Raw genomic sequence first — 18577 nt, 5'->3', positions numbered from 1 at the left:
GGTTAAATTTTCAAAATATTCTGACTTTTTTGAGCTATTTATATACCACTGAAGTTTTTGATTTTTTCCAAGCATTTATTTTTAGAATATCGATAAAAAAAAACTTGAAAATTTAATACATGCTTAAATTTAATGATCTCTAATCTTCATGGTATCACCTCATATAAATTCTTTACATCGTGGTGGTAACAATACATATATTCTGTGGTGCAATCATAGATAATAGATAATTCTTCAATTATCTGATTCGCCAATCAGTGCATCCAACTACCACTATATTCCGGCCCACGTGTGAACTAAGCTTTGTTTCCAAACGGTCCCAACGTAAAATATGTCGTATATCAATATTCCAGAGTCCAGAGTCCAGACTTAACATATAAGTACAGACAGTTGTTAATCGCGCGAAAGGTGAAACTACTGAAACTATTTCAATATTTCATTGATTCATTCACATTCACGACATTAACGTATACGCCATCCGGTATCAAGTCCGAGTTGACCGATTGACTATATATATAGTATATATATTATATTCTTGTTTGAATTTTGTACCTAAGGTCTTTTTTATTTTTTTGTATTTTTTGAATGTTTTCAAAATGGATGTTTCTAACGAAGAAATAAATTCGTCGTTGTCGAACAAATCGACCAATGCTGAAAGTTCTGCTACACTTATCAAACAAGATCTTAGTTTGAATTTGTCAGTTAAAAAAAAAGATGAATTGGTGAGAATTTTCAAGTTATTTAATTTTTATTAAATTTGAAATTTTATTAAATGATATGATTATTATTGTTTCAGATTATTGATGACGGATTAAAAATTATGATTATTAATCTTTATAAATCCAAAATCCTGGAAAAGACTCCTAATTGACATTAGATGATATAATGCTATATTTATCAAAAACATCCGGAATTGGGCTTCGTTTAATTAAAAAGGTTGTGAACGAGTACAGAGAGTCCAAAAAAACGGGTTATGTGAAACCATTACCAGACAAAAAGAATAATGACAAACAAGTAGACGATTCCAATAAAATTGCGATTAGAAAAAAAATCCATGCATATTGGTCAAGACGTGAAATACCTACGATACAGAAAGTTTTTAAGTCCATTATGAAAGATTCAGGCCTTCCGAATATATCTCGATCATCATTTTATCAGGTATTAAAGGAGTTGAATTTTAAATATTCTAAAAGTAAACAGGATAGAGCATTAATCGAAAAAGAAGATCTCGTGTTATGGCGACATAAATACATTTCGGATATACGACGTTATCGAAGCGAAGGTCGAAAAATATACTATTTAGATGAAATGCTGATAAGAGCTGATTACTGTTTTAACGATACACGTGTGGTAAGATCATATACAAGACCGGAAAATAATTCAAGAGACAAAAAGGAGTGTTTGATAACTTTTCATATAGGTTCAACCGAAGGCTTCGTTGACGGTGGTTTTATGTGTTTTAAAACGAAAAAAAACGCAACCAATTACCACGATGAGATTAATAGCAACTTATTTTACGACTGGTTCCGTGGAGTTTTGTCTAGATTAGAAGACAACTGTATCATTGTAATGGACGATGTTCCGTACCACTCTCTAAAAAAGGACCCTATTCCCACATTGGATTGGAGAAAAGAAAACATAATAAAATGGTTAGTGTCTAAAAATTGTGTTGCCGATCAATCAATGATCAAGTATCAATTAATGGAAATGGTAAATCAAATCAAACCACTTTATGATAAAAATGTAATAGACGAAGAAGCGTTAAAAACTAATAAGGTGGTCTTACGTTTACCTCCTCTCCACAATGAACTAAATCCTATTGAGTTAGCGTTGTTGACGGTAAAAAATCACGTAAAAACATACAATAATACTTGGAAGTTATCTGATGTACAGAAGTTAATCGAAGAAGGGATCCAGCTCCTTACTCCCGACATATGGTCCAATTTCACCAGCTACTCAATCGAGGAGGAAAATAAATTGTACGATATCGACTTCGCTGTTGACGAAGTATTAGATTCAGCTTTTGATCAGTTTCAAACAACTGAAGACATTTCTTCAGACTCGTCCTGATTGATATTATGTAAGCATACTTAATTATTATTTTTTTTTAATTGGTAATTGTATGTATTAATATATTTTTAATAATTTTTAAATAAGTTTTATATATTTATGTACTCAATAATAAATATGGTCCTAAATTATTACAAATAAAAAAAAATTATTTGATATGTAATATCTTAATATGTCTATGATGTGCGTAAATAATACATTACTGGTACCAATATTTCACTCTGTGGATAATGAGGTTCTATAATAGAACTTCTATACCATTTTCCACGCATCGTATACACAGTATACACAAATCGTACCACCAACTACTGAGAAGCATGTCTTGAAATGGTCGCCGTAGGTAATAGTTTGTATACGGGAAGGCAAAATGATAATGAATATCATATTGTAATTTAAAATTCTTAAAAATTTAAATGAACATAAATAGTTAAAAAAAACATTTTTTTTTAAATATTCTGTTTCGGAGAATTCAAATGAGACTTCATAATAAATTCAAATATGTTTTCAAAATTATTATAGGATTACAACTCAGTTAGTACGTTGGAACGCGTATAGGTCTATTTTACTCTAAAAAGCGATAGTGTGGAATCCCCTTAATGCATACATGTACTATAGCTATTGTTGTATCTTGTAAGTATTGTAATCCATACAGCCTGTTCTTAATTAAAGTCCTATTATATTATATAATAACCACGGACTAAGATATATCTTAGTCCGTGATAATAATTAACAAATCGTGTATTAAATTATCAAGCTTTACAAATCAATAACAAATATTGTATACAAAATGAAATGAAATAAAAAGTCATATATTTTAAGTTGAATTATTTCTAAATGTATAGGTATCAAGTCTATAAAATACCAATATAAATACTAGTTAAAACCATAACCTTATACTATACCTACGTCTATACCCAACCTTTTAGTATAGTTTGAGTCAGAGGTCGCCAACCTTTTCAAACAAGTGTGCTGCATTTGAAATTTTAAATCCCTAGTGATAGACGTCCAGGAGAATTTAGGTCTTTAGGAAGAAATTTGTTTGATGAGCAAAAAAAAATATTCATTGTAAGATCGACTGGTTGGCGGCCCCTGTTACAGTTTAAGGTGTATGGGTAAAACATATACTGAAAGTCTCTAAAGTTATTCCTTTTTAAATTACAATAAAAAAAAAAAATACTTGAGCTGGTACCGCTCTGCTGTGTTGAGTAGATAACGACATGCACCATCAAACGCGGTTGCCACATGTGATTGCAACCTGACAGTTTGGACTCGACTGGCCCCTTAACCGGGGTGAAAACGACATATCGGACACGAACCACCGTCCTGATTCCCCGAATTTCGCCCCGTCGATGGAACACGAGTGGCCTATCCGTTGCAGTGTTGCACTCTATTGCACGTGCACTTGTGCATTCGCCCGCCACCTGCCGAGATCGCAAATCGCAGTTGTGCCGATCACCAGTCGGTCATGCGCCCGCCTTCCCCTGTTCAACACGGCACACAGCCGCCTTGGACCTGCTGCAGATTGCAGAAAACGTGAATATAGATATTAGATAACTACATAGTGGCCATTATAATTCAGTTTTCACGAATGCCATCGGTTTTCTTTCCTATTTTTTTTATCTGAGCATTTATCCTGTCACTGCAGTAATTTTTAAATGTTTTGATTAATTCATACCTATATTAATTGTTCATTGCTATATTATATTATAATATAAATAACAATTTTTGTGTTTACAAAAAAAAAAAAAAAAATGTTTTTATTATATTTTAATAATTTATTATTCATATTGTATTTATCTTATTAGTTATTATTTGAATTGAATGTAGGTATCTAATAAGGCATTAGGAGATCTATTACTCTACTGTACATAAGTTTCTAGTGTAGTATCACAACTTACTGCTCGACGTCATGTCATGTTAAACCACTGCGTAATTACAACATACTGCTATTGCACCAAAACTTTTTTTTTTTTTTTTTTTAACTTTATTTTAAAAACATACAATCTGTAATTTAAATTTACAATAAGCATGTATGCGGATATACATGATTTGTTTGACATGCGACGCTTGAAAAAAAAGAAGCCACCCAATAGCAGCACTTTATAACCTAAACTAGTTGCACCAAAACTAGAAAAAATATTTTATTGGTTTTTAAAAAATTATAAATATTGTAGTCATTTAAAATACAACAAAAGCTTGACATTTTTGCCAATAGACAATAATATTAATGATAAAATATTTTATTAGAACCATTAACATTATAGTATTATAATAATAGTTACATTTTGTTTGCTAGGATGATTACAAATAAAATAATATCATAGTTTTAGTTTAGTTAAACTTGTAGTAACTTATTTAAGTACATAACAATACAAATAAGCAATTAATAATGTAATAACGTATCAATTAATAATATTACAGTAAATAAGAAAAATGTTTGCCGAGATTAATAATTATTAAAAATAAAAATATAGGTATAATAATTATTATTCTTTTATTTTATTTTTTTAAAAATTAAGTGTAGTTTGGCCTCTTGCTCTTCCTCTAGCTCTGGTAGTAGCTCTTGATCCTCTGCTGCCACGGCCTCTTTTTCCTCGAACATTTTGAACACCTGTACTTGTAGAAGAATCATTACTAATTTCTTCATCATCTGATTTAGCAAATGAAATATTTGATTCATTGTCAGAATCATTTCGAGATCTAGATGTATGTTGCTGGGAACTCAATACTTCACGCACCTTAAATTAAAATTATTCTTTAATACCTATACTAATTCATTAATATTTGTCAATAAATTAATATCATACATCATTAGCTTCATCTTTTGATTTCTGAGTGCGAGAACTCTGATAACTAATAATGTGGTCTGATATATTATTTTCATTTAAACCCTCTTGTTTTATAACATAATTTTTCATTTTTTTCATTTGATGTCTGTAAATTATTAAGTTTTATTTAAAAATAATATTTATTTAATAATCATATAACCTATGGCAAGCCTAGTCAGAGGAGACATCTAAGCTTTTCCATACAAAAAAAAGTTATACACAACTAATAAATAATTATTTATTAAAAGTAATAATTCATAGGAGTATTTATTTTTATTGAATTAAAAATGTAATATAATATTTTTCATTATTGTATATATTATAGTATAATAGTTATTGCAGACCACTATATTGCACATATGCAGAATTTTTTAATGAGGAAAACACAGCAATACAATTGTAATAGAGGTAACAATCCTATATTTCGACATATAATATATAGCTTCGGAGGAGAATTAAATATATTAAGTAAATCAAAATTAAATTTATACATCTTACTCGCAAAATGAATTATACTATTTTTTAAAATAAAACATGTTCAGAATATAGGATTTATATAGAACATAATTACACAACCCAAGAATATACATATGTTACTGACAGGCATATACTACATACTTATTCAAGTATAATGAAGTCATTATGAGCCATTGGTTCATAAAAACTGAAATTTTAATTTTTAAGAATATAATTTATGTTATTCCTGAGTTTGGCTGAGGGGTTTTATTAAATTAAGATATCATTGTATCAGTGGTGTAACCAGGGGGGTGGACCCCGGGTCCGGACCCCCCCCCCTTGGATCATGTCATAGTATTTATTTTTATTTTATATTTTTAAACTTACCCAAAAGTTTTCATCAAAATGTATTGATTATAATTATTATTAGAGTTGGTATAATAATATAATTGTATTTATCAAGCAATGAAATGTATTTATAATGTATATAATATATACTCAGGAAGAGAACAGAAAAACAATATATAATAAATAAAAAATTTTCCTGGACCCCCCCCCCTTGAATAAATCCTGGTTGCGCCACTGCATTGTATGTCAATTTTCCCCCAACTCATAGACAACACTGGTAAATACTATCTTTCTACATTATACTTTTTTTAATACTTACGATACAACTTTATTTATTGCATCAGGACACGATTTATTTACAACCCAATCAACTGCTTCAGCCATACCGTCTACAGATAATAATTCTAGTTGATTTTCGTCATTAGCAGTTCTAAAATATTGATCTACAATATGTTCAATATTATCCATCTAAATTAAAATAATTATAAATATTAATAAAATTTAAATAAATTAAGTAACATTCATACTTCTTCATTGTCCATAATATTCGAAAGAACTTGATCATCAATACACTTGGCTTTTTTTTGAATACTTTTCTTTTCCATTCTTAATAATATCATATCATTAGAATTCGCAACACGATCTTGAAATTCTTGACCAAATTGAATACCATTAAAATGTTGAGTTTCATTAGTATATTCGACTCTGAGTCGTATTAATGGTAATTTAGGTTGTTTAGGATGACCTAAATATAGTTAATAAATTACATTATAATGGTTATACTTAATAGGTCACTTTAAATAGGTAAATTTTAGCTCATTCCAAAAATTGTAAGTTAATTCCAAATTTAATGATTGGAATTTTCATTATTATGTAAGGTATTCATGTATCATGCTACATGTATCGAAAATAACAAAAAAGATATGAACAAATATATATTTAAGTTCTCATGAATAATGATTGGGGGTTAGAAGTAGACACCATTAAAAATTAATCACTCAACCTTATCTACCACAATTTTGAACTTTTTTGTTTTTATCATTTACTATTAAAATTGATATTGAATATTACTGTCATTTTTTACAAAAATAAATGTATAAAAGTAAATAAAAATAAAAATTTAATGAGATTGTTAACTTACAATTAAATTTAAATTTAAATATTACAATTGTAAATATGCAGAGATATACATTTTTACATATATTTATTTATTTGAGACAATTTGCATTTAAAACAAATATACAATCCAGTTAAAAAGAAAAAAGAAAATATAAAATAAAAAATTGTCTCCAAAAGCCTAGATTTATGGGAGGTAGGCAATAGTTCTTATCTACCAAAAAAAATAATTTCTAGGGGAAACATAAACATAACTTAAGTTTAATTTGAAAATTTATATGAAAACTGTTGTTGGTGACTTTTCTTCTACAATATTTATAATTTTTTATCATTTACATTGTGAATTTATTAAAAAAAATATGAAATTTATTTTTGAACTATTTACCATGCCATAAGTATTACTCAGTTTTTAAAAATTAATAAATTATCTGTTTTAAAAAAAAATATATCGAAAAATGTATACACCTATCTAAAACAAATAGTATACTTGCAACAATAGCTTTAATTGTTGTTTATTCTTATAGATGAAAACATTTTTAAATTTACAAAAATGTTGTATAGGTTAGTTAAATTAAATTTGAGTTTTATAAAAGATTTATAGTATTTCATAAATTAATAAATTATATTATATTATTGATTATCATAAGATACATTTTTTTAAATAGGATAAAAATGGAAAAGTCATTCAATAGAAAGTTAAATGTTAAGTGATCAATTTCAATTGGTAGTGGGTTCATAAATCATAATGCAAGAACATCAGTTTTAGTTTTCATTAATAAAATTAAAATAAATTATTTATTAACGAACCACTACGTTTAAGACTCAATTTCAATAAAATATCCTCAATTTGGCTTCTTACAAATTCTTGAGTTTTCTTTGAATTACTAACATCTTCATCGCATTCTGACAGTTTAATTGTTTCAAAGTGCATAGGTCTAACGGTTAGCAATTCAAGTGGTTCCATTTTGAAATGTTTACCGCTGATAGTTAATAGTCCAACATATTTCGTACCTGCTTCTCCTTCACACATAGATGTTGCTACTGTACTGCCTAATAGGAAAATAGTATTTTTTTAAAATTAGTTATAGAAAATTATTTATGCATTATTAATTTGAGCCTAGTTATGATTATACAAATACACTTTTATTACTATTACCTGGCTGGCAAATATAACCTAAACTTGAGTCCCCTCGAACAGGATCAATTAAGCTTTCGTGTTCATGACCCCAAATGGTAAGCATTATGTGACTTGGAATACATTTTTCAGATAAATATTTTGTACCTGGCCGGCTTACACGATTTTGATGGCACACAAATATATTGAACCAATCATCTACATCTTCTAATGGGCGATTCATAAACACTTTTTTATCTTTAAATAATCGTTCCAACCTTTCATCTCGAATATGACTCAAACCATAAATAGCAATTTTATTTGATCCTTTTTTTAAAAGTATAGGATTTATTTTAAGCTCTTGAAGATTCGTCTGTTTGCCAAAGTAATTAATTAAACCCATGGAACTTAAAAGATCCATACATGACATCTCTCTATAGCCTTAAAATTTTTTTGATTTACATGTCAATAAATTTTAATTAAATAGATAACATAAAACATTAAAATATTTTACCACAAGGATCATCATGATTGCCATGAATTGAAAAAACTGGAATGGAAACATTTAGATTTTGGTCTTCAAAATTTACAGTAGGATGATTGCAATGTTTAAATACTTCAGCTTGGTCACAAACAAATTCCATGTTTATAGGTCTATATTATAAAAATAAAATCAGAAAATCGTAAAATATTTTATTTATACCAGTTCTTATCCAAAATTGATGAAAAATAATTAATTGTTCAATTATTTTTTATTATGATCATAATATAACATTTATATATTTAATATTAAGTTTCTTCAAATATTTACTTGTCTCCCAAACAATAAGTACGCAAGAGAGAAATGCATCTTTCCAAAGATGCAATTGAAGGCTGGTTCACATGAAATAAATCACCAGCTAACAAGATAAAATCAACTTTATTTTTGACTGCTAATTGTAATACTTCTTCAAATGTATTAAATGTGTCATCAGCTAAAACAGCAATGTTAAATAAATGATTATTATATAATTTTTTGGTATTACCTAAAATTAGGTCAATAAAGATCATTAAAATGTTATATGAGTTAGAAAAATGCTAATAATTTAGATAAAAAAAAAAATTATATATTTTTTTAAGTAAGCACAGCATAAAATATTTAGGTAATATACCTATGCTGCACAAAACTAATAAATCTCATGCCTATTCTCTTATAAAAAAAAGTCATGATATACTTATATTAGGTATATTAAATTTTACAATAATATAATACATAACTAGTAACGTGTATAGCTAGTACAGGTCACATATTATAGATAAAAAACAATTTTTTTTTTCACCTCGAACCAAATTTTTTTCTTCAAAACCTAAATGTAAGTCTGTTGCCACAAGAATTTTGAAGTTTTCAGAATCGTTTTGAACGATTGTTTTAGAAGACATTTTAGAATTCAAATTGTAGTTGTTCTATCGTATATAAACGTTAATAAAGTAAATAAATTTAAAATGTCTACATTTCCAAACACTGCTAAGTATTCATAGTCGAAAGAGTAAACACAAAATTAAAAACTGAAACATTAACACTAAACAACGAACAATATTATTGAACAATTCCCAATATTCTAATCAATCATTCAGCCATTCTACTTTTCTACTTTTTCTAGATCAAATTATACATTATCACGGTATTAAGACATTTAAAACCCGGGAAAGACCAAGGATCGCTAATTCCATTATACCGGTGATAACAACAACAGTGTTGTGCCAAACACGACGAGTGAAATATTTTTCATATAACCTATTAAAATAATGACAAGTTATGACGGATTATATTATAAAAAAAAAAAAATGGTCTGTCATTACAATAATTATTACTTAATATATTTTACTAGCTTATAAACACGAGTATTCACAATAGGACGTTAATTCCATTGATTGTAGAATATAATAATCAAAATATTATAATTTCTACGGTTTATGGTTGGTATTGATATACCTCTATTCATATTTAGCTACCAGAATTAAAATACACTTAAGTACATTATATTGATTCGTGGTTACTACAACTGAATACTGGCCTTCAATATAAATGTTGTAAATACTATAATATATACTATTTAATTAGGTATTATACCTAATATATATTATGTACCTATAATTTAAAATCGTTTGTACATTATATTTTAGGTTTTAAAACGTGTTCGCTGAATGTGATGGAGACCATAATATAAAAATTCAATCGTGAAATAAAAATGTTTCTTGTCTTATTGAAAAAAAAGTAATTATAAAAGATTTAAAATTTCAAAATAATACTTGTCTTGACTTGTATATTATATTTATATACACCAGAACCTGCAGAGAAAATATAATTGTACATTTCTTGTTGATTTCAATGTTGGAACCATAGACATAAAATAGAATGTAGGTTTGTCTATTAACGGTTCTTACGGTTCACTACAGTTATTTTGACAATGTAAAAAGTTTGGCAATGCATTGTGTATAGTAACTATACATTTTAAGTTCATTGAGTTTATACTACTAATCAAGACACATTATTTTTTGTTTTGTTTAAAATTTTTATTTTTTGGTTTTTCACATATGAATATTGACTCACTACCATTTTTATGTAATTAACATAAATACTGGTATAAGAACATTACTCTTATATTCTTTACAATTTTATCTTAAATCAACTTTATTTTGTTGTACGACTTCCTCATTTGTTCATCCAAACACATTATTTGAACCTTCATTTTTCACAAAACTTAATTCAAATTGTTTAATGAAAGAATTAATGATTCAAATAAGTTGAAAATCCTTTAGTTTTTATTATACTTGAATATCTGTAAGCAATTACACAGTTCAATAAAATAAAAGCAGGTACCAGGTAATATAATTAATTATTTAAATAAATTGCTTACAAGAACTACCTACAGCGATGGCAAACTGTTTAGATTTGTAATTTGTATTACATTTATTTTTAAGATTATTGTTTAAAGACTTTTCTGATTCGTTAAGAAAAAGAAATATATATATATATATAAATGGTTAAAAAATGCAAACCTCAAATGGTAGTGATGCTGATGGATGGTGTACCTACGTACACCTAGAAAGTAATTCTGCTATTATAGGTATATGTGGTGCATTTGATCCAGAACCATCATTATTCACTACTTTACTTAAAATTTCCAGATTGGACGTCTTTTGGATTTTCTAATAATATAATAGGTATTATATAAGATTAAAATTTATAATAAGAATCATATTCACTGTAATATTACATAATGTTTGTCTTAACTATATTGATTCGTTTAGGGAATAGGTATTATAGCAGCTCAATAAATCATTATATAAAAAGTCATAACCTATTTTCGTTTTGTATACTGTTGTCTTTAACTATAAATTGGTATCTCCTACTTTTATATTATTAATTATTATTATATTATAGATAATAAATATGTTTAGTATGTCTAGATCTTCATGACAGAGAAAAAACAATAAAATTATAATACCTAATTAGTTTCAGAGTTTAAACTATAATAATTACAAGCTAAATTAATAATTAATTTTGCTCATATGAATAAATACTAAAATAATAATAATAACTTATAATAAAAAACATTGGTTTTTGAAAAGATGTATTGTTACATTGTTCACTTTTTATTTAGTGTAAAAATCTAAATAATTTAGTTTTTAATTATTATATTTAGAAATTCAAAAGTATTTAAATAAATATTATTTTATTTTAAATAAAATATTTAAAGAAAAAATATAGGTAAACATTAAACATGACTAGACGAGGATATAATTGGTGAATTACCTTGTATTTGGTTAGTTTATAAAATTTTATTAATTTTATACGTTACGTTGCATAATTATACTTTTTCTGATGTCCTTTTAAGCAGCACGAGAAGCTACTATCGTCATATGTTGAAGAAATTAATGAAGGATTAGTAATTCTTTTTCCAAGAGAATTTCTTATAAACCCACAAATTTTTATGCTCGGTTTCATATCAGGTTTCTCCCTAGGATTATTTGAATTCAGCTTGTCATTTTTCGTTTTACGGCTAAAATGGATGGTTTTTAGAATGATGATAAATTAGATGGTATTTTAAAGATCACCATTGCAAGGTTTAATTTAATTTAGTTAACATATCAAACTATAAAAGTAAGTATAGTTAAGTTGTTGTCAAGCTATGGGTAGGGCTCCAGGAGCAAATTTAATATAAACGTTATATTATGTAGTAATTTTTATTTTATACCTATTCACATCTTTTCTTATTCGATCTAAATCTATATCTATGTTTCCCGTTCTCTTGTCTGAAAACGGATCACATGATTGAGGAACACCATTTATCCAGAAACTAGTTTCTGTTGGTATTGTAGCAGGTTTCGTACATTGATTGTTTGTAGTCGTTTGTATCGGCTTGTTTTTTATCGTTTTACCGCTAAAATAGACAATTTTTAATGACTGTAAATAGTGTAAATTATATACCATTTTAAGGGTCACAATAATTAAATCAACACTCTTAACTTAGTTAAGTTTAATTTAATATAGTTAGGTACTAAATAATGTACCATTTAAGATTTAAATCAAAAGGGTTAAATTAAATATAATAGAAGAAAATAATATCAACTCAGATAAAACAATATTATTTGGTTTTTTAAGTATCACTCGCAGATTACACATAACAACATATTATTAGTGCAATAGAAAGTACCTAATACCTATATTATTCATTAGTCATTAGTACCTACTACTTAGCCACCTAGGTATTTGTGAAGCACTCAAAATTTTCAAATAGATAGCTAACTATTTTGTAATGGTTTTTCATACTATTTCTTTTATGATGGGACACAGTAAGTTGTAATGCTTTAAACAATTATTATAAGTTTGTATCTATCATATTATTAAATAAAATATTTAATTAACTTGTAATTTTAACTATAATTTAATAGTTGTAAACATATGTTTTTAATTTAATGTGTAGGTATCTATAATCATTGATTATAAATACTAGTATAATTTATAATCAATGTTACAACCTATCTATAGTAGGTAGAGGTACTCACCTATTATTATTCAAATTATATTATCTGAGAAAATCGAAGCAATTAAAACGAATAGTTAGTCTAATTAGATTATAAAGTTCATTAGACATTAAATTAACTAGTTAATATTAAAATCAAAATAAAAAAAAGTTTATGATTAATAATCACCCTAGACTATAAAAAGGTACATACCATTAAAATGTAAATACATAATATCGTATACCTCATAGGTATAAGTACTATAAAAGTATAAACGCTTAAGCACCACTATTTAGTGTTTACGTGTATATAGATTATTATAGTTGGTAAATTATTTGAAACTATACGTATTTTTAAAATTAATAGGTAAAAAGTAGTAATTTATTAATAATAATTGAATGTCTTTTATAAATACTTATTATTGTGTTTATATTAATTTAATACTGTAGGTTTATTAAGTTTATTTATATCTTTACTTATTGGATACCTTAATTGATGGATTTCATTTTCTTGTATCGGTTTAGCCGGAAGAAGCTGCTTTTTATGGCCAGAACAACTTAGAGACGGATGTTTTGTTTTAATCATCTTTGCCGATCTCCCACATGATATACATGCACCCCTATAAAACAATGAAAGTTGAGCAACAGCTTATTATCTTTAAGCCAATTCATATTATTTTATGGTAAGACTGTACTGACTTAAAAGTTAAAACAATAAATAATAATAATATAATATTATGATATAAATTTTATTTATTATAATTATGATAATTAATAAATTATTTTGCAGTTGGAAATTCATAAATTTTTTTTTTATCTATAAGATTTAAAATTGTAATACAAGATTCTTTATAATATTTTTGTACAGTAAAAATCAAAAAATTTACAAAGTTTAAAAATTTGGACGAAATCACACATTTAACCGGTTAATAACGACATTAATTATTTTGTTTTAATTCAAATGCATCATTGAATGTCGTGATTTTGTATTTTTATTTATACATTATGAAATTTACTATACCCAATGATATTAAATTAAATCAACCTATTATAATACAAATAGAATAATAAATAACTTTCAATGATATTAATAAATATACTTTGTGATAGCGGCTGACATACAGATTGTCTTCGCTCAGAATATAGTTTTTCTTATACATTAATAGATCAAAATCAAATACCAATGAATTAAAATTTAACACATCCATTAAAGTTACTACTTTACACCTATAATATACAACACAGCGGAACTTACTTACCACTTTTGTCTTTTGCAGTATTACCTAATAATTTAAATCTCTACTGGTATTATTTATTTTTATAACGTATAATTATAAATGTTAAATAAAATAAATTTGTGCTATAAGCTTATAAATAAATAAATAATTTCATTTAACATTTACCTAGGTACATCAGTTTTCAAATTTTAATCTTCACTTTAAATAACGTATTATTTTATATTTATTAGTGATAGGTATTTATATGACTTTAATAATTTATATTTATATTTTTTCTATTTTGTTTTTTTGTAACCTAATTTTTAAAAAACGTCTAGTAAAATCCAGAATAAAATTCACTATGCTTTTTAATCTTTGTTGAGTATGATTATTAAATGTTAATCTTTATATTAAATAGAAAACCTATAACTTTGCCGGTAGTGATTGGTTAGGTTGTCACTCGTCAGAAATTTACTCATATAAACGTAATAATTACAACATTTATAGTTATTTGTTCAATTATTTTTCTCATTCTTAATCCACTCATAGGGTACTACATCTGTGTAATTTTGTATTTTTAATTTACTTCTCGCAGGGTTAACCACGCGTTCTGTTGTTGCATTTAATTTAATTTAATATTCAAATAAATTATACGTTAATAATAATTAGTACAATAGTAAAATAGTATTTAAAATAAACACGATAATGACGTATTAACTATTATTATTTGAAACATTTTTATAAATAGTAACAAATATTAAATAGGTATTAAATTAATTTATATTATGAATTACTTAATAAATTCAACGACGCCCTTTGCTTCAGGATCCATATCAATGTATTTTTTGATATATTTTTGAATTCTGACACACTTCTTTTTTAATTGTTGAATATCTATCTTAGTTTTCCTGTTTACCGATCTCTGTGTTAAACAATACAAATATTCGCTATATTTTGGTGTAACTTGAACTTTAGTTGTATACAAAATATGAAAACAAATTACTTGTAACTCTAGAAAATTGAAAATATTCTTAAAATTTGTCCTGTAATCCAGATCGAAATCACGGAAATTTTCAGCTGACATGCCTAAATTTAAACACACCCATTCTTGGGTCATAAATCTATCTGTTCTCAAGCTTGTATTTAATCTTAGAAGAGCTACATTCTGTTGTGCATCCAAATTCTGTAACAAATTAAATAATACTTGAGATTCAGAATCACATTTTTTAGAATTATGTTCATATCAATAAAACTAATTAAATTATATAAGCATTTACTCCGGCCCATTCGTAAATACAGCTCCCAGATTTTTCAATCAATGGTTTTTTGTCTAAAGTGAGTTCACTATTTGAAAATTCTTCCAATTTATTTTCGAGCATCTGAAAGTAGGACAATTGCTTATTTATTAATTATTTCTATTAATAGTTTTTAGTGTAAATTTGATAACAAAATCACTCATATAATATCTATATAATTATTTTTTTTCAATAGATAAATCATTTAATGAATTTTGTTTATTAATAGGAAGGCAAATCAAGACAGACTTATAAAATAAATACAATGTACAGTATACATTAATTATTGATAACCGTCACTTCTCGGAGTGTAAATTAAATATTTTTATATGCAGGTACTAATCAAGAGGTTAAAATTTTACCATTTTAAAATTTTTTTTAGTATGACAACGATGCAAAATAAAGTAATATACTATAATATAAGATATAATTCACCAAGGATTCACAATCTCATTTTTTCCTTTTATTATGAATTTATAAGTTTTATTTTTTTAAATCTTAATATTTAAGATATATTAAGCCATATTTTCAATTATTTAGAGCTTTTACACACCATTTAGTGTCTGATGGTGATATAACATTTTTTTTTTACAAATGACAACCAACCATATTTTATAAAAAGTATATGGATAAGTTTTATGATAATTTTGTTGAAATTAAAATTCGAATGATCAGTTTCTGAGTTATTATTAATATATAAATGCAGACTAAGAAACTAAGGATAATAATCCTTAAAAATAGTTTAAACAAAATATAAAAAATATCTGATGCCTAATAAGTGATCCCTAATCCGGACATAGACTTATTAATAATAAAAGTAACTTAAAAAGAATTTATATGAACTGCTAGTTTACCAATGAGCGTTTTTCTTCGTTTTCATATTCGAGCAACATTCCTTCTTTATCTATATATGATAAATTTAATGTGTCACTAATAAGTGGATTTGTTGAAACGTCGACTTCTTTATTCTTTGGGTTCTTTTAACAAACAATAATTAGCTTACAAAAATTTTGTTTTATCATTATTATTATTTTAATACTATATCGTATTGTAGTTATAAAATATAAATACTGTATAATATTAAAATAGTATCTAGATAAGTTATTTAGAAATTTTATTGTATCTAAATTAAAGGTCAAACGAGTATTCCTTAAATTATCATTAATATATATTATATATACTAAGAATAATATTTTTAAGGATCAAAAATGGTTAAAAAAATAAAAATAAATATGTGATGAGAATGACCAAATGATTCTTTTCGTAGATTCAAACTTAATAATAAAAACCACTCTTTAAAATTTTTTATGTTTTACTGGTTTACCAATGGGCTCTTTTCTTCGTTTTCATATTCGAGCAACATTCCTTCTTTATCTATATATGATAAATTTAATGTGTCACTAATAAGTGGATTTGTTGAAACGTCGACTTCTTTATTCTTTGGGTTCTTTTAACAAACAATAATTAGCTTACAAAAATTTTGTTTTATCATTATTATTATTTTAATACTATATCGTATTGTAGTTATAAAATATAAATACTGTATAATATTAAAATAGTATCTAGATAAGTTATTTAGAAATTTTATTGTATCTAAATTAAAGGTCAAACGAGTATTCCTTAAATTATCATTAATATATATTATAATATATACTAAGAATAATATTTTTAAGGATCAAAAATGGTTAAAAAAATAAAAATAAATATGTGATGAGAATGACCAAATGATTCTTTTCGTAGATTCAAACTTAATAATAAAAACCACTCTTTAAAATTTTTTATGTTTTACTGGTTTACCAATGGGCTCTTTTCTTCGTTTTCATATTTATACAACAACTCTTCATTTTCGTATTCATACGTATTTTCGTGATCTAAATATGATACATCAAATGTGGCATTAAGTGGATTTGTAGGCACTTCGTGAGTTCCTTTATTGATTACACTCTTCTTATTAACAATAATTAGTTTATAAAAAATAATTTATTGTTTAACTGTATTATTATCAATATTATAATATAATTATAAATATTATTTATTATAATGTAAATCACCTGACTGTGTTTTTCGTCGTTTTGGGTTAAATCTACGTCACAATTAGCTAGCTGTGGTGAATTTTTTATAATAATTTCTAACAGTCTTACTAAATAATGTTGATTAATTTGTTTCTGAAAATTATTTCGGTCGTTATTATTTATACTCCAAGAAAATTAGTTAAACACTCACATTCTTTATATCTATTGCCATATGTATTAAAGTTTGTAATTTCTGTTCAGATTCCATTATGTTTTTAAGTATTATATTTTAGGTATACTGTATATTTTATATTTTATTATTATTTGATAATTTTTCTTAATATGTTGTATAAGAAAAATATCGATGAAAATACTATCGTAGGTATTAAATATAAATTTAAAAAATAATTATTATAAAATAATTCTTATTTAAAAAAGTATTTATTATTTTAAAACATCGTGTTTTCATGACAATACATCAGCCTGTTGCGATTTTCCTTTTTTATTTCACTTTCTTATTTTCTGCATAAAAACGGGTTAAAATGGATAAAATTGTCACTTAAAATACTCTAAACAGAAATTTTATCGTGTACCGTTATGTAAAGATTTTTGCTTATAAATAAACGTTTATTTGATTTTAATAATCAATATTAAAGATGTCATCGTTTATTACCAGTCTTTGCTACCGTGCACCGGCTCACATGTATGTGTCATTAATAATATTATTATAATAAAATAAATATTAGTTACTATATATTTTGGATACACATAATCATAATCATAAATGTTATTTTTTTCGACCTAGATATTCTAGCTATTTTTATTTTAGTTATTTATTAAAACGTAGTACTTACATAGAAGGCTCCAAAATTTTAATATGTGGGTTGTTAGGAAATGCTTATGACTTAAGAGGTTATTTAGTCCCCCGTTGCCACTTGATTTGATTTTTGAATATTCTTGTTTAGTACATTTTAAATTGTATTATACTAAAAATGTTTTGCTATTGGTTAGCATGGAAATAAGAGATAATAATATTTTATCAAAAAATTATGAAATGTATTTATTTACGTAATCGTGATACCAATTAGAAATTTGACGCGGCAGTGAAGTAGCTA

General features: G+C 25.7%; 3 protein-coding genes across 6 annotated transcripts; 1 reads left to right on the top strand and 2 right to left on the bottom strand.

The window, feature by feature from the left end:
• Nucleotides 1-305: 305 nt before the first annotated feature.
• Nucleotides 306-2233, top strand: LOC114120186 (uncharacterized). The gene is made up of 2 exons (XM_027982022.2): nucleotides 306-722; nucleotides 797-2233. Exon 2 carries the CDS (start codon nucleotides 886-888, stop codon nucleotides 2068-2070), a length of 1185 nt encoding a protein of 394 aa, XP_027837823.2. The 5' UTR covers nucleotides 306-722; nucleotides 797-885; the 3' UTR covers nucleotides 2071-2233.
• Nucleotides 2234-4292: 2059 nt separating this feature from the next.
• Nucleotides 4293-9575, bottom strand: LOC114120189 (double-strand break repair protein MRE11). Its single transcript, XM_050196981.1, has 9 exons — nucleotides 9252-9575; nucleotides 8744-8906; nucleotides 8447-8586; nucleotides 7975-8373; nucleotides 7626-7868; nucleotides 6230-6447; nucleotides 6022-6170; nucleotides 4878-5004; nucleotides 4293-4808 (listed from the first exon to the last, which is right to left on the bottom strand). The coding sequence occupies exons 1-9, from the start codon at nucleotides 9349-9351 to the stop codon at nucleotides 4578-4580; spliced, it is 1770 nt and encodes a 589-aa protein (XP_050052938.1). The 5' UTR covers nucleotides 9352-9575; the 3' UTR covers nucleotides 4293-4577.
• Nucleotides 9576-10460: 885 nt separating this feature from the next.
• LOC114122030 (uncharacterized) lies at nucleotides 10461-18473 on the bottom strand. Of its 4 annotated transcripts, none has more exons than XM_050198251.1 (14): nucleotides 18317-18473; nucleotides 17674-17984; nucleotides 17502-17615; nucleotides 17248-17397; nucleotides 16775-16897; nucleotides 16305-16427; nucleotides 15433-15534; nucleotides 15159-15338; nucleotides 14950-15077; nucleotides 13427-13558; nucleotides 12171-12356; nucleotides 11775-11975; nucleotides 10972-11121; nucleotides 10461-10751 (listed from the first exon to the last, which is right to left on the bottom strand). In XM_050198251.1, the coding sequence occupies exons 2-13, from the start codon at nucleotides 17728-17730 to the stop codon at nucleotides 11088-11090; spliced, it is 1530 nt and encodes a 509-aa protein (XP_050054208.1). In that variant the 5' UTR covers nucleotides 17731-17984; nucleotides 18317-18473; the 3' UTR covers nucleotides 10461-10751; nucleotides 10972-11087. The 4 variants fall into 4 exon arrangements, with proteins under 4 accessions (XP_050054208.1, XP_050054209.1, XP_050054210.1 ...); XM_050198252.1 differs by having other exon boundaries at nucleotides 17248-17394; XM_050198253.1 differs by having other exon boundaries at nucleotides 11790-11975; nucleotides 18317-18471.
• Between the last annotated feature and the right edge of the window lie 104 nt (nucleotides 18474-18577).

Source organism: Aphis gossypii, chromosome 1, assembly GCF_020184175.1.
Source record: "Aphis gossypii isolate Hap1 chromosome 1, ASM2018417v2, whole genome shotgun sequence".
NCBI lineage: Eukaryota > Metazoa > Arthropoda > Insecta > Hemiptera > Aphididae > Aphis > Aphis gossypii.
This window is presented reverse-complemented; position numbering and strand designations above follow the sequence as displayed.